At 37.4% G+C, this 17,098-nt stretch overlaps 1 protein-coding gene across 1 annotated transcript in view; it reads right to left on the reverse strand.

The window, feature by feature from the left end:
• MKX (mohawk homeobox) overlaps window positions 1-17,098 on the reverse strand; it is a 69,210-nt gene that overhangs the window by 48,162 nt on the left and 3,950 nt on the right. Inside the window, exons 3-5 of the mRNA XM_039254752.1 lie at window positions 16,389-16,548; window positions 7,675-7,828; window positions 6,911-7,246 (exon numbers count right to left, since the gene is read on the reverse strand). Of these exons, the coding sequence (XP_039110683.1) occupies window positions 6,911-7,246; window positions 7,675-7,828; window positions 16,389-16,548 (650 nt within the window). The remainder of the gene's footprint in view (window positions 1-6,910; window positions 7,247-7,674; window positions 7,829-16,388; window positions 16,549-17,098) is intronic.

Raw genomic sequence — 17,098 nt, forward strand, 5'->3', positions numbered from 1 at the left:
CGCATTTTCTAAACTAAGCTGCCATATACTTTCGATCTGTTTGTAAGCCACGTTGTTTTCTGGGGCTGTGGGTCTCAGTATTTACATTTAGATTTTTCCAGCCTCTCACATGATACCAAATAACAAAGTGAATGAAGAGCTACCCCCGAAGAAGCCAGCAAACTGCTGATGCCAATATTTGTTCTCTTTTTCTATTTCTGTTTGCCATTAATCTCTCAGTTTTTCACAGGAGATGGAACGTTTATGCAATTTCATTTAAATGTTGCAAGTGAATCTATAAAGAACATTTAACTTAAAAAATCAAGCTACTTTTTAAACATTCCATATGAATGTTCTGCCATCGTCATCATTGATACATATTTAAAAATCTATGGTGTTCTGAATATCCTGCCTAAGTTTTGATATTTCTATAGTAACCCCAAGCCTACCCAAAAATCAGAAGGTCTGTAGATCTCACATAAGTGAGTACTGTTTTGGAGTAAGTAATTAGGAAAAATTCTTTTCAACATGCTATCAGAAAGATATCAATCTTTATTCAAAGTTGTTAGGGACAAGTTTCGGACTGTGGTTAATCCCAAGATTACTGATTTAAAAGGGTGGAATATCATATAAAAAGCAATACGAGGAGGTAGTTTAGAGGAGAGAGGATATTGAGGCTCACCTCACATGCTGTGTTTAGTATTATAAGCTAAGAGAGCAGAAAATTCTATATTAAAATTGGTACTTAAGTTTCTATCTGGAAATTTTGTTTCTGTGGAATACCTCATTCCCAGATGGTGTTTGATAGGTGAGGTATTATTGTAGTAAGGATATAAGACAAGGAATTGGATAACCTTTCAAGTATCCTTTAAATGTCACCAACCGGGCTGGTGATAGAGGGTTTTTTATTCTCTGCTGCAGTACATCAGCAGTCATTTGCAAGCCAGGAAAAGAATGTCTGGAATCATCCAAAAGGGCAAAGCTTAGTTCTTTCACTAAAAACAAGGACGTGACAGGCACAAAAAGGGAAATAAAACAGGATAAAAGTATCCAAAGCAGAATTACTGGTCAACAAAATCCCATAGGGGAACTAGCATGTACATAGAGACACCTATTATCTTAACAAGTGGCTCTTAACAAAGCCCTCCCCTGACTCCCATGAAGCTTTCTTTAATCTACCCACAAACACAAAACCCGAAATTGATGAAATATATAAATTAGAAGTGAGTATTCACTGTTCAAAAAGATCTGCCAAGACAGCTCTTTAAATCTTTCTTCTCCTTTTTTTTTTTTAATATTTTTATTTATTTCCAGGAGAGAGAGAGAGAGACAGCGTGAGCAGGGGAGGGTCAGAGAGAGAGGGAGACACAGACTCTGAAAGAGGCTCCAGGCTCTGAGCTGGCAGTCAGCACAGAGCCCGATGCGGGGCTCGAACCCACGAACCGTGAGATCATGACCTAAGCGAAAGTCGGACACTTAACTGACTAAGCCACCCAGGCGCCCCTTTCTTCTCCTTCTTTTAACGAGGGTTTCTTGGATGAGCAGCCTAGCACTAAACACAGGGCTCCAGTGAGCCTAGAACAGGGCCTGTGTAGTGTGGTTCTTAATAAATGTTTTTGTATGTGGAATGAATGCATGAAAGAGCCCCTCTTATATGAGTGGACTGTATCTCAGAAATGTACCTGTGAAGTCAGCTGCTTAGAACTGAGGGAGCACATCTTCAAAGAAGCCATGCCAAAAAGGTTAAATCCAGGCTAATCCAATGGTTTACTGAACTCATTAGCATACCTGGGTTTTACTACTGATAATGCCAGCTTAAATTCTAAAGTACATGCATATGCAGGAAGAGAGAGAGAAAAAAGAACATTTCTCCTCTTGGTGGGCATCAATTAGCTGAGAAAAATGTTTGGAAATGGCATTTAGCCTCTGGCCTCCATTCACACTTTCTATTTTTTTTTTAATCTTTTTTTATAGTTTACTTATTTTTTGAGACAGAGAGAGACAGAGCATGAGTGGGGTAGGGGCAGAGAGAGAGGGAGACACAGAATCCGAAACAGGCTCCAGGCTCCAGGCTGTCAGTACAGAGCCCGATACAGGGCTTGAACTCACGAACTGTGAGATCATGACCTGAGCTGAAGTCGGATGCTTAACCTACTAAGCCACCCAGGCGCCCCCCTCCATTCACACTTTCTAACTCCTAGTTCCTTCCTTAGTGACCAAAATCCCTGGTTCTGTTTTTTTGCTCCAACTCTGGCAGGCCATCCAAAGGGGCTCTACCTTCCAGAGAATTCTGTGCATGAAATAAGTGACTCCTTTTTTCTCTCAATCAAAAAATCTCCATTTCTTCAGGGATATTCACCTTAGTCAGGTGGAGGGGAAGCTAATCTGTTTAATTCACACTAACATAGAAAAGAGTTAGTTGTATTCGCCTATATGTTTTGGCTGCACCAGATGTGTCTAATTAAGAGGGATTTTAGACAGTTTAACAAGATGAAGTTTAAGCATTCAGCCTGTGGGAACTGGTTAAATTTATGAATTATATACTCGCAGAGCAGTGGAGCTCAGAGAATAATCATTCAAATGTACTAGCCATTTAGAAGTTGTGAGCTGCAAAAGGAAAGAACATAACAGAGACCTGTCCCCAAGCTGAGCAAAAGAAGTGGGGCGAAGTCCACACATTTCATTTCATGACTTGCCTGATTTTCCTTCCCCTCATCAGTACACTTATTAGAAACCTCCCCACTCTACTTCGACAAAGAAGGAAATTTAATAGGGTTTTGAGGGTAAATCAGACTCGAATACAAGTCAGGAAAGGCTCCATGAGGCCTCACTCTGTAAGTGGCACATGACAGATGGCTCCTTCACAATGTCCCATTTGGAGAATATCAGTACTGATTCAATGGGAATGGAGGTAGATATTAAGGATACTTCAGAGGGCACACTCATTGAAGGGTGAGAGGCCTTGAAGTCAGCTTGGAATGGGAATTTACTCCATCAAATACCTGAAAATTGTCATCCATTAACCACCCATTAGACAACTTAATTCAATAGACAACACCGAGTGACTAAATTTTCTTGACTATTATTTGTTTTTAGAAGCAATAACCTTAATAATTCTAATCATTTCTAATGGTATAATTTCTGCTCTCAAAAATGCTTTCTTTAGCCAATATGTGTTAAAAGCCTATTACACCCCTTGAAAATAAAAATCTTTATTTTTTCTACATGATGGAGAGACTGCAGATGACAGAGAAATATTTAATGTCTACATAAAATCAACAAAAACATGTTTGCATCTACTTTGATGTCAGTCAAATGGAGAAAGTTAATCTGATTAATTCACACTAACTTAGAAAAGAGTTCTATTCACCTATATGTTTCAATTATGATTGCTTTATAATCTAGTGGGCTTCATTCTCCTAGAATTTAACAAGAACAAGTGAAATAAAATTCAGCGATGCATTATCCTTCCACATACCAACTCTTTCATTTGGCCTTTTGATTCTATATCATTAATGAAATGTTTCATAAGATATAAAAATGGGTGGAAAAATGAATAAAATTGTTTGAGCATAGATAAACTAAGAAATTGTGTATAAAGGTGATCTATTTTTGAAAAAGAATTTGAAAGTTGAAATCTTTGCACTACTATGAAACTGGGATGGGGGAGGGGAGTGGTGTTTAATAACAGATTTACAGGGTTCCTATTTAGGTGAAAAAAGAAAGATAAAACCAGAAGAAATTGAAGGAATTCAGAATAAGCCTGCATGCCAGAGAAAACCATAGCAGTTGATCAGAAAGTATTTGCTGAAATCCTCTGTTCTAGTATTTATGCAGGAGTGGTATCAGCCAGATACAATTGCAGCAACATTGTCACTTGCTTCCCCTAGAAGACAGTCATTTATTGTTTCGGGCTGATATTTAGCAGACCAGGCTTAGACCACTAGTCCTTCTCAGTTCTCTATCCACAAAACCAAAAAATGTATTCTGTTCTTTTAAAAGCTTATACACATGCATGGAAAACCAGAAGTTTGGATGTCTAGGCTGTTTTCTCATTGCTTGCATAACTAAAAAAAAAGATTTTTATTTAAAAATAGAACTTGGCAAATGAATAGGCCATTGAAGACTTTAATAAAAATAAATGGCTAAGATATTTCACTTTGGGAAGCATCAACTATACAGGCATGCTATTCACTCTTTTGTTTTCTATTTTATCATCTTTGAAAAGAGCATGCATTTTCTTATTTTAAATAATTTTTCAAATGTTTATTTATTTTTGAGAGAGAGAGACAGAGAGAGAGGGGGGAGAGAGAGAAGTGGGGGAGGGGCAGAGAAAGAAGGAGACAGAATCTGAAGCAGCTCCAGACTCCAAGCTATTAGTGCAGAGCCCTATGAAGGGCTTGAACTCACAAACCATGAGACCATGACCTGAGCTGAAGTTGGATGCCTAACCAACTGAGCCACCCAGGGCCCCCAAGAGCATGCATTTTGATAAGACTCATCACATTGGGTAAATTTCAAATTTGTTTTTACTGGGCAACATAAAGAAATGTGTAAGAAATTCAAAAAAAATAATAGACCTTCAATTATCCCACCTAATCAAAATTAATTTTCATTGTTTCCAAAATATCTTCCTTGTTTCTGTCCATACATATTTGTAATGTCACAATTGCATTCAATGTTTCCACAATTTTAAATTGTTTTTCACTCAGCCTTATGCTATCAGTTATTTCTCATGTTGCTTTATAGTCAGTGTCAAGATCATAAATAAAAGGTTGATTTTTATGCTATTTTAATCTGGCTTTGGATTAGGATAACATTTACATTTTTAAAAACTGACATACTTCCCTTATTTTTACATGCTTGGGAAAAATGCAAAAAGCATGAGAATTAATTATTTCTTCAAAGTTTGGAAAAAATCCACTGAATCCATCAAATCATGTGTTTTGTACATGGAGTTTTCCTAAAAACCTTTACTTTTCCTGCATCAGCGGTCATTTATAACTTTTCTCATTATAATTTTATAGTCTAATTTGCATGGATAATACCTCTTCATCTACACATTTGCATATGGTATATTGTCAAACAACTGTGTATAACACACCATAATTTACAAAATATTTTTAATAACTATATATTGATTGCTATAGATCCTTTTTCATTTCCAACTTTATTCTGTACCAATTTTTGCTTTCTTTTAGTATTGCTTTCAAAGAGTCATCTTTATTTATCTAGTTTTCAGCTTTCCATTTTAACATTTTTTTGTTTTTATTCTTTTTTCAATTATCTTGAATGACTTGATTTCCTATTCTTCCCTATCTTTTCAAATAAAATTCATGAAACTCTGAATTATCTCCAAGTTCTTTTCTGGTCACATTAGTTAGATGTTAGTATGTAGTTTTAAAATTTTTGTTATTGCTATCTTTTATTGCATCTTTTAATTCTTCGTAGACCCAATTATTATTTGCAAGACTAATTTTGTGTCTCAGAGCATTTGGAGTTGTTTCATTGTTGGAGCTAGAGCTGCAAACAGAAAATGTGGTTGATTTAAGTCTTTAAAAATGTGTTGAGGGGATGCCTAAGTAGCTCAATCGGTTATGTGTCTGACTTTGGCTTAGGTCATGATCTCATGGTTCGTGAGTTAAAGCCCCATATCAGGCTCTGTGCTGACAGCTCGGAGCCTGGAGCCTCCTTCAGATTCTGTATCTCCCTCTCTCTCTGCCCCTCTCCTGCTCATGCTCTGTCTCCCTCTCTCTCAAAAAATGAATAAACATTAAAAAAATTTTTAAGTAAAACAAATATGTTTAGATTTTCTCTGAATCCTCACAGATAACATATCTTGTACACATTTGTAGACATTTGAAAAGAAGACCTCTGGTTAAATAATCTGAAAGGTGTATTAAATAGACCAAATTTAAATTCCTTTATAAAGCCCTACAGTTCACATATTAAGGTCCTTACAAGGACTACATGCAGCAACGTTTATGCAGTATTTAGCAGAGGGCCTGGTTATAAATGATTGGTGGAAGTAGATGTAACAGTAACAGTCATCATGGTCTGGTAGTAGTTAGGTTTTCCTACTTCTTGTTCAGGCTCAGCTGTATTACTCATCTGGAGAAGAGTAACTAGCTATGTGTTCCTGGTCTGGGTTTTCTTATCAATGATATAACATGGCTAGTGTAGATGCTTTCTGAAGTTACTTCCAGCTCTAACATTTCTAAGTCTCATTTGAAGGCATTTCCAGGACCTGGACTCTTACCTATACCAGATGTAAGTCACACATATCCTTTGGTCTGAAGCAAGTAGCTCAAACACTCTTTATGAACAAAACTCTCTGGAAACTGAAGTCAAGAAAGAAATTTTTACCAAACTCACTACTCCATCAGAAAGTTCTGGACAGACAGAAATCAATCATTAGTTTTGGAATAAAAGTAAAAATTTCAAAGCTATTTATCAGCACTACTTGTGCTTTCTAGGAATAAAAGTAAAATTTCCAAAGCAATTTAAGCCAGACCTACACTTTTCCTTCACAAGAGTCTTGGCACCTATGCTAATTTGTGTTCATTTTCCATCATTACTAGCAATCAAAGAATTTAAGAGAAAAGGTGAAATACAAAGGATTTGCATGGCTGGTTATCTTCAGGGAATTTCTCCTCCAAGAAAGGGTATCATTGAGATTAAAAATTACTATGAAGATGAGAATTCTCATCTCTATTATTAAGAATGAAAATCCCCAGTAAACCATCATCTACTAACAAGCACATCTGGTAATTAAAAACAAAACAAAAGCTTTTAAATGAAATTATGGGCTATATGTGAATAATCTTGTGGGAAAGCAATAAAAATTATGCCTTGATACCTGTTGAAATAACCCCCTTGCTGCAGTTTTAGTTCTGTTTTAAACAAGGTATCATGAAAAGCATGGACTTACCTGTACGATAGACAAAGTTGCCTTCGGTTTCCGATGATGAAGGGGACACCAATTCTTCCTCAAATTCATTGGAACTAAAAGATCCTGAATGGTTTCTTTGCCTTGTCTTTCCCATCATGGCAGCGTTTGTGGCCATGACATGTCTCAAAGAGTCGTTAAGGTAACGATTCAATAAGCTGCTCTTGTATTTTGGGGGTGATACGTAGTCCTCACTGGCCCGTGACTCTGGCCTCACTTCAGCTTTTATGACTGAGCTCTCACTTTTAATCACAGGATGGTGAACTGGATTATTATAGCCCCCTTCATTTATATGATTTCTTGGAGGATTTTCTCCATCTAAGGGAGAAAAATATCACTAGGTAGTACTTACATATACTTTTCCCCCAGCCTCCCAACTGTTACAGTTAATCATTTAATATATACATAAAGAAAGAATATTTAAAGTGTATAAAATTATCCTTGATATTCAAGATTAATTTTTAGGCAAAGGAAGCAGGAATCTATGTAATCTCTCCCTGTGGTATTTTAACTTTAATGAATTTCAGAGAAAATGTTATTCTGACACACGATAAATCTATAAACAAGAGGAAGCAGCCATAATTCTGTTGGTCATTTATAGTATTGTAAAAGTGAAGTTACCTCATGCAGTAAAAAAGAAAGAACCATTATGGCGCCATCATATTTTGTGGAGTCAACCTTAAAAATAGCAATTGGGGTGAACTTCTTATTAATGGAGGCAAAACAAAATAAAAATATTAACAAACCTTCAGAACACGAATCATCGCTGCTTACACTAAGCCGCTCAGCATTTCCTTGAACATATTTGTTGTACAACTTTATTCTTAGAGCCCAGCTTAAGTCTGGCTGTCGAACAGTATTCTTAAGCCGACGTCTTGCGTTAGCAAACCAATTTGACACCTAAAAAAAGTTTTATTTTTCAATTAACAAAACATAAAATATTACCCATCATATAATTATTTTTCCACAAGGACCTAAGCCTCTCCCAGTGTATCTGATAAATAAGTATTCTCTGAATGTAATAGTATTAGACATTCATTTCATTTATTCTTTCAACAAACATGCTGAGCACTTACTACAGAGGCTGAGCACATACTGTATTCTGGGAATAAAAAAACAAAAAAACCAAAAAAAACAGATCTTGCCCTCAAATGCTCAGTCTAGTAAGAGAGGTAGGAGAGTGCAGACATAACTTAAAAATTTTTTTTTATTGTTTATTTATTTTTTTAGAGAGAGAGACAGAGCGTGAGCAGGGGAGAGGCAGAATCGGAATCAGGTTCCAGGCTCTGAGCTGTCAGCACAGAGGCCAACGCAGGGCTTGAACTCATGAACCATGTGGTCATGACCTGAGCTGAAGTCGGTTGCTCAACCAACTGAGCCACTGAGGTGCCCCTAAATAACTTTAATGTAGGAATGAATGTGATGAATGGCTTAAGAGCCATTAAATCTAATGATACAGGAATCCAAAGGAAGAAGGGGTTACTTTCATATGTTACTCAAGACTTCATGAGGAATTAAGTGAAGAATAAAAGGACTATAGGGAAGTGTGTCCCCAGTAAAGAGGACATGGGAACAAATATAAGTCAAATTCCAGAGACATTGTGATGGGTAAGGAAGAGGGAAAAGTTAAAGATGACCTTGAGTCATCGTTGTGTAATCAAGAGAAGGACAGTGCCATTTTGAGAAAGTAGAACTGTTTAAGGATGAAATGATGTGCTTGGTTTGGGGAATGATTAGTTTGAGGTACTAGAAAAGCATACAGGTGAGATGGGCAACAAGAAAACAAAAAAGATATTTGAGACTCAAGGGAGAGGAAGATCAGATGTTGGGTCAAATGCACAGAGGTGACAGCAGCAGTTTTGAGTAGGCAGAAAGAAAGATGGCTGAAGACCAAACCCTGGAAAGCTCTAGAGATCAAAGGGGCAGGACTATAAAAGAGGAGCTAGCAAAAACAATCAGATAGAGCAATCAGACAAGTAGAGGAAGAAAAAACTGCCAGGAACACCCAGCTTTAAGTTGAAAATCAAGCGCTATTAAAGCAAACAGGTCAAGACCAAGAAACAAACACTGCAAAACAAAGGAAATTTACTTCCATTTTTTAAGAAGATGCTATTGGATTTCTAGAGGTTAAAATGGTACTTGGGAATTCCTTTAGGATATCAGGCTATCATCAGGAAAAAAATATATAAGTAAATAACCAGAAAGGCCAATATTGACTTTTAAAAGAATGAAATGTGGAGAGAATTACATCTTTCTGCCAATTATAATATATATACAACTATAATAGTTTGTATGGCAATGCTTGCATTGGAAGTTTCTTTTTTCCTTTTTTTTAGATTTATAATATAAATATACAGTTCTTACACATTGCCCAACACCTAATTATTGCATGAACCTATGGTGAACTTTTTAAAAAAAACAAAACCACAACTTTTTCCTCTTTTATCTACATGTGTTTTTAAAACATGGTAGTTTTCCCAATTTACACACACAAACACACACACACACATATACAAAATATATTATATATGATATATATATTCAATATTAATTACCTCCTTTGTGTTTTAATTAATAACTGTCCTCAAATTTATGTGCATTGATGTGTTAACTCACATGGCTTTTCAGAAGTCTTAGTTTTTATCAACCCCTCTTTCCTGTCAAGTTGTGCCATCATAACTGTGATTTAATCTGGCTTCAAATTCTCAGTCTTCTCCAACCTCTATAGACAGACAACTTCTGGAAGGACTATTTATTCAACAAATATCTATTGAGTAGCTCTTGTGCTCTAGCCATGGTGGTCACTGCTAGGAATGTTAACTGATAGGATAAATTTCGTCCCCTGCGGACATAGAAGGATTAGCAGAGAGCTATGTATTAACTGTGATATATGGGTGAACATTCACTATGGAAGCACAAAACGCCTGGCCCATTTCTCAAACCTCCCTCTGTTCTCCAAATCATGGCCAAAATATTCACCCATGTCTTTATTAGTAATAACTGAGAGTTTTAGATAATTATTTTTCTGAACTTATGTATCTTCCATTTTATGCACTTGAATCTTCACCATCACCATCAAATTCAAAGGTTGATGTGCCATTGATTTAAATGCTTACCTTATTCAAATCCTCATTAGTGTCCTGTTATCCTATAACTGTGGCGTAATGGAAAGAGACCTGGTTTCCTGTTTTGAATTTGCCAAAAACGTGTGGATTTTGAGAAGTCACTCAACTCTTCCGAACTTCAAACACTTCATCTATAAAATGCATTAGATGGTTCCTAACATCTTTGCTAACCGTAAAAACTAAGAAATGTGAATATAGTCTACACTCCCCTACAAAAGTGTTAATTCATTCCATTTACAGTTGGTACTAACCTACCTTCTACTCTTGATGACTACCCTTTTGAGCAATCAGACGTGTGTTTATATCCTTCTCTACTCCCATGACATGCAGAGGACAAACCACAACTTCTCCTACACTTATGTAACCTATTTATTAGAATTCAGTGCCAAGTCTTTATTACTTTCTTTACTAAACATCATATAATTCAGGCTAACTTTTAATCTTAACTAACCTTAAATCTTAGTACAACCATCACATAGTATAGTATAAAATACAATTCTTATGCAAGTCTTCATATTTTTATTAAAGTGCAATGGCCTTCTAATTTCAAAAACATTAACACATTATAATTCTAACATACAAAAATGGGGAATCTTTATTTTTTCTTTTATTTTTTTAAATTTTAATTTATTTTTGAGAGATAGAGAGAGACAGACAGGCAGACAGAGCGTGAGCAGGGGAGGAGCAGAGAGAGAGGGAGACACAGAATCCAAAGCAGGCTCCAGTCTCTGAGCCATCAACACAGAGCCCAATGCAGGGCTCAAACTCATGAACTGTGAGATTGTGACCAGAGCAGAAGTTGGTAGTTCAACTGACTGAGCCACCCAGGCACCCCAAAATTGGGATCTTTAAATGTCATGGTGGGATTACAGTTTTTCATATACAGGGATCATATCCTTTTTTGTGCTCTATATAGTCAGTTCTTACCATAATATATTAATTTCATATTAGAAGATTTTCTAGAAAGGTTTGCTGATATCTAACATGGGCTGTCTCTGTCCTGATTTCATAACTTTGACTGGCAAACAAATTGTTAATATATTTACTCTGCCAGTATTTTATTGCCAGAAATTTACAGTACAATTTAAGGATTGGATATAATCCAAGGTGCTTAATATCTGCTTGCATTAAGTCATTCACACAGAAGACAGCCAAACAGTTGGTTAAGAAATTTGCATAAAGACTGTTTTGCAATTTTTTTCCTGATGAATTAATGTAAATTCCATCTGTTTCACAGAAGGTAAAAATACCAGTTCATACTTTCTACCTTTAACTTACTATGAATTCCTTGCAAATCTCATTAAATTCTATTTTACATGAAACAGGCCTCCACGGTAACATGGATAGGTTCTGCAACAGCATTTTGATGTCAAACTCAGAGCTTTAGAAACACTGTATTCTATAGTGAAAGCTTGCAGAACCAAATATCTAGAAGTTGGAAGGGCAAACTAAGTAATTTTCATCCCTACTCTAACAGAGGTGTTTACATTGATTATATTGACAGAGCAATCATTATAGTAAGCCCAAAGGGAAAAGATGGCATCTGTCCACCTCTGAATATACAGAATTAACAAACATATTGTGAGTGACTCAACTGAAACATTAAGAACCTCATTTCCACAACATGTAGTATAAAACTTGGAATAATGTAGAAAGAGCAATTTGAGATTCTGTTGAATAACAGTTGCCGTAATCCTTGTAGTTGGTAAAGACATATGTATCTCAACAGAAGCACTCACCTAGCTAAAAAGACGCTATGTCAACAGAAGGGGCAAAATCTTAGAAAGTAGCAATTTTAGCCAAGGGTACATGGACATTATCATAGGAATGTGAAACTTCTACAAGAATAGGAATCATTAATATTCAGTCATTAAATGTAATCTCAAACTAACTGCACATGCATTGCACTCTGTATTGTGATCATGAAAGAAGTCATCCCAAGAAGACATTATAAATAAGTAAATATACAAATAAATATATGTATATACATTTAAGAATATATACAAATGAACAATGGGAAACAATGAAACCAAATATAGTCCCCATCTTCCCTTCTCTGAAAAACTTCTTCCAAGGCAACTATTCTGTAGTAAACTCTGTATCTTATGATAATATAAAACACCAACTGCATACCATTTTGTGTTATTCCAAAATAAAGCTGTTTACATTTGGGGACTACAGAGTATATTTTTATAATGTTTAAACAGTGGCTGGCCATAGAAATTAAGTGCAATGGAATATTTTGGTTGGTTAAAGTATACACATACACACACATACACACACACACACACACACACGTCATTACCTGTCAATTTTATGAAAATGTTCATATATCATTAGGAAGATGCAAGATTAACAATAAATAGCTCTTTCTGCTTCGTTTTTCAGGGATATATAAAATGTAGTTGCGGATTAATGTCATCAGAGCTTCAATTTGTCAGAAAAAGTACCTTTTGTGGTCCTGAAAATATTTCTTCCACTAACGTTTCAGTTTCTTGCTTCTAGGTCTAGTGGACACTGCTGACCAGGTTTTATGCCCTTCCTTATCAATTTAAGAGCAACAAAACAAGACAGATATACATTTCATGAAAAGTTTAACAATTTGATACACAGCCAAAAGAAAAATGTGAAGTGTAAAAGAAATTCTTGAAATGTAAGATACTCTTGTAATTAAGGAATAAAACTTGTGTTAGCCACTTGTTAACATCAGTCATGAGAAACAGATAGGAGGTACTGCAATAAATTAAAAAAAAAAAGGAGTTTGGAACCAGAAATAAGGGGAACACTCCATATTTGTCCACCGACACAAAAATATGACATGTTTCCAGATACACTGAAAATAATAAAATGAGTTACGTTCATGCTAGTCTATAAATGATCATATAGCATTAAAGATAATGTGTATTCAATGGAATGGATTTTAAAACTAGAATATCTTTGTCAGATTTCAAGACATTATCCAAATTTTAGAACGGTGTTTTGGAAAGCCACATGGTGACTATATGGTATTCCCCAATTAGACTTCTTCATTCTACAAACATGTACGAACAGTTTATGGAAAGTACAGTGCTGGAGTGATATGGAGGTATGAAAAAACATGAAAAAGACATGATTGCTCTACTCAAGAAGCCTGACTCCACAGGAGAAATTTATTCACTGGGGTCTAATGCAGGGATCAAAAGCTTTATTCAGCTCATAGGTTTATACTTTTTCCTCCAGAAGTGTAAAGTATTTACATAATTTATTTGGTTTCCCATAGAGTAAGAATTTGCTTGGATGCCTAATATATGTTTGACTTTCACAAACTCTCCCACATATATCAACATAAGTACAGTTGACCCTTGAAGAACACAGGTTTAAACTGCATGGGACCACTTATACACAGAGTTTTTTCAACAAATACAATATAGTATAATACTATAAATGTATTTTCTCTTCCTTAAAATTTTCTCAATAACATTTTCATTTCCCTAGCTTACTTTATTATAAGAATACACTACAGAACACATATAACATACAAAATATGTGTTGATCGACTATTTATGTTATCAGTAAGGCTTCCAGTCAGCAGTAGGCTACTAGTAGTTAAGTTTTGGGGGAGTAAAAAATACGTAGATTTTTTACTTGAGGGGAAGGTTGGCACCCTAACACTTGTGTTGTTCAGGGTTAGCTGTAGATATATATATATATATATACACACACATATGTATGTTATACATACAAATATACATATATATGTATATTCTTAGATATCCTATTATGCCTAATTGAAAATAACTAGACACAAATTGGATTACTACATTTAACATCCCTTGGCTACTCTATACATTTTGATTTCTTCCATTTATTAGAAATTTCCTTTCTTATAAAAATTTGGAAATCATTAAGCAGTTATCAATTATTATAAATAATTACATTTGTTCCATTTAAAACTTACATAATTTTGTGCATTTTTATCTTCTGAGAATTAGTGTAAGAGAAAGAAAATGTAATGAGAAGTTTTCACTACAGGAATGAAAACTTCACATTAATTAGAAGACTGTAATAGCGTTACCAAGATATTTAATACAAAAAGAATGATTATTTGTGTTTGAACTATCATTAGAGGTAGAAAATAATTTGATTCTGTATTAAAATGAAAACTACTTGGATTGCATCTCAACAAAACTACTGTACACAAAAATTTAAATGTCTCTGCTAGTGACAATATTCGTTTTCATAATTAAAAATGTTCTAGCACAGGGTAGCTGGGTGGCTCAGTCTGTTAAGCCGTGGACTCTTGATTTTGGCTCAGGTCATGGTCTCTACTTTCATGGGTTTGAGGCATATGTTGGGCTCTGTGCTCTTAGTGCAGAGTCTGCTTGGGATTCTCTCTCTCCCTCCCTTTCTCTTTCAAGATAAATAAATAAACTTAAAAATATATATATTTTAGGGGTGCCTGGGTGGCTCAGTTGGTTAAGCATCAGACTTCTGATTTCAGCTCAGGTCTTGATCTCCTGGTCATAAGATTGAGCACATGCTGAACTTGGAGCCTACTTAAGATTCTCTCTCTCTTTCTCTCTTTCTCCCTCTATGCCTCACCCCCCATTCATGCTCTCCCTCTATGTCTCAAAAAAAGTTCTAACTATATCGGTTTTTTTTTTTTGCTTTCTGTATAAAAGAATGCAAGCCTTAAATATGGAATTGTACGATAAACCAAATTAATCTAATACTTTATTGCTGACATCATTGTGAAACATTCCAATAGCTCTATAAACCAGCATGCTTTCAAAATAAATAGCATACCTGTTTAAACTGAAATTTGAACATATGCATTTATTTTCACAAGTCAAGTTTTTTGGACTGGAATCACTGAAAATTCATAGTTTTATGTTAAACAGATATTAAGCCAAGAACACTAAATAAATTTTCCCCTCCAGTGCTGCAGCAAATCATTATTAATACTATTGCCTGTTAACATGAACCAAAACAGATGTTTTTCCCTACAATTGTATTCTGAATATAAGCAGACAAATGCATATTATCGTTTTAATAAGCTTGAATACAAGTCAACTTTCATGCTTTGTCAAACTTTCCATCAATTCCTAAAATGACAACTTTAAATACTCTGGAAAGCAGGTTTTATTTTACCTAGTAGTTAAATACTGTCTTTATTTGGGGTCTCCCTCACTATAAATTTAATGGAATAACCAAAACTTCACAAATGCAGTCATGTAGTGCTACTATAATATATGAAACTCCTCAGTTCATTTAACTCCTCCTCTTTCTGAATAAATTTGTTCTTTTTGCACGTATAAAAGTTCATGCCACCAAATTTAGTAAATAGGAATGTGGTGTGTTGGAAAAAGCATTTGATCTGGAGTTACATTACTTCCAGGCCCGCCTCTACCCCTTACTAACACTTAACTTCCACAGTGTCTTGGTCACATCATCTGTAAAATGCTGATAACTACTCTACCTCATCATATTTTTGTGAATATCAAATAAGACAAGGTAGGGAAAAGCTTAGTCAAATGTCAAGGAGTGTTTTTGACTGGAGAAGAAACAAACTTGTACACTTTCTCTACAGCTGACAAAGTAAACCAACTACTTGAAATTGGTCTCTCAACCACAGTGGGACGATACCAGCAGCAAAATTTTGTGGATTCTAGCTAATACTCAGGATGCCTCTTATTAAAAAAAAAAAAAGAAAAAGAAAAAGAAAAGAAATTCAAAACCCACTTCTTGCCCTCCCACTCCATCTCCTAGCTCTGTCAGTAAAGATAATTTTGAAAGTTATCCTGTACTTGACCTTTCACAGGGGGGGCCTAGTGGGGAATGCTTCAACCAGGCCAGCAGCTTCAGCATCATCCAGAGAACTTGTGAGAAATGCAAATCATCCACCCCACCCCAGACCTACCACTGAATCAAAAACTCTGGTGTGGCGCCCAGCAATGTGAGTTTGAACAAGTCCTCTCAGCGACTCCAATGCACACTCAGGTTTGAAAAATCACCGCAGGTAGCCCCATCTGTAGCCATGCGTGTATGGCACACCAGTCCGGATTCCCAGACACCTTCTCATAACTCGCAGTTGACTTTCCACCGCCCTCCCTAACAGACCACCAAGCAGGCCCTTCTGAACGGGGCATGCGCACTGCATTGGTAGCTAAGCTTGAGAGGAAACCCAGAAACTTCCTACAACACAACTCTGCCCCTGTGCCAAGCCCTCAGCATCCTCCCAGGCAGGAGCCTGAGCACCTGCACCGGCCTCCAGGGGCCCGATCCCGGCCCAGCGGGAGGCGCCGCGTGGGGATCAGCTCAAAGCCGACGCGCGCCCGCGCCTCCGCCGCGGTTACCTGCACGAGCGTCATCTGCGAGCCCAGCGCCAAGAGGATCTTCTCGGTCTTGGTGGGGTACGGGTTGTCGCGGTGTTTGTAAAGCCACTGCTTGAGGGGCCGCGCCATGTCCTGTAGAGCTTGCCGCTTGTGCCTCACCTTCCCGCCGTTCTGCCTGGCCCTGGACACCGGGAGAGGAGGCCCCGGGTGAGCCACGCCGCCCGGCCGCTGTCCCCGGGATCCCCCCCCCCCCGCGACTGGACACCATCCGCCTGCGGCCACGCGCCCACCGGGAACGGCAGCCGAACCCGCGTCCCGCACCCCGGAGCGTCCGGCTGGGAGGTAGGTGCCCGCCAGGCGCCTCCAGGCTGGGGGGTGGGGGGGAGGCCGGGACGGAAGCCACGGGACTTCTGGGCGCGAAAATCCTTCCCTGGGCACCTCTCTTTGAAATGGCATGGCTGTCGCAGGGGTTCAGGTGGCGGTGAGGGACCTTAAGTTTATCTTGGAAGGGGGGATATCTTGAAGCCAGCAGCCAGGGGTTAGAGGTTTAGGTGACGGTTAAGTGATCTGACCGACCCCTCGCCCGCCTGCGCCGCGCCCTTGAGAGGCTGTGGCCTCGCGGGGGGGGGGGGGGGGGGGGGGGGGGGGAACCGCTGCTGGACGCCCGGCCTCTGCTGCCATCACCAGAGTGCTTCAGCAGCCCTTGCACTTGGCTCTGAGTTCCATAAGGA

Source organism: Hyaena hyaena, unplaced genomic scaffold (genome assembly GCF_003009895.1).
Source record: "Hyaena hyaena isolate Hyena2069 unplaced genomic scaffold, ASM300989v1 scaffold_498, whole genome shotgun sequence".
Lineage (NCBI taxonomy): Eukaryota > Metazoa > Chordata > Mammalia > Carnivora > Hyaenidae > Hyaena > Hyaena hyaena.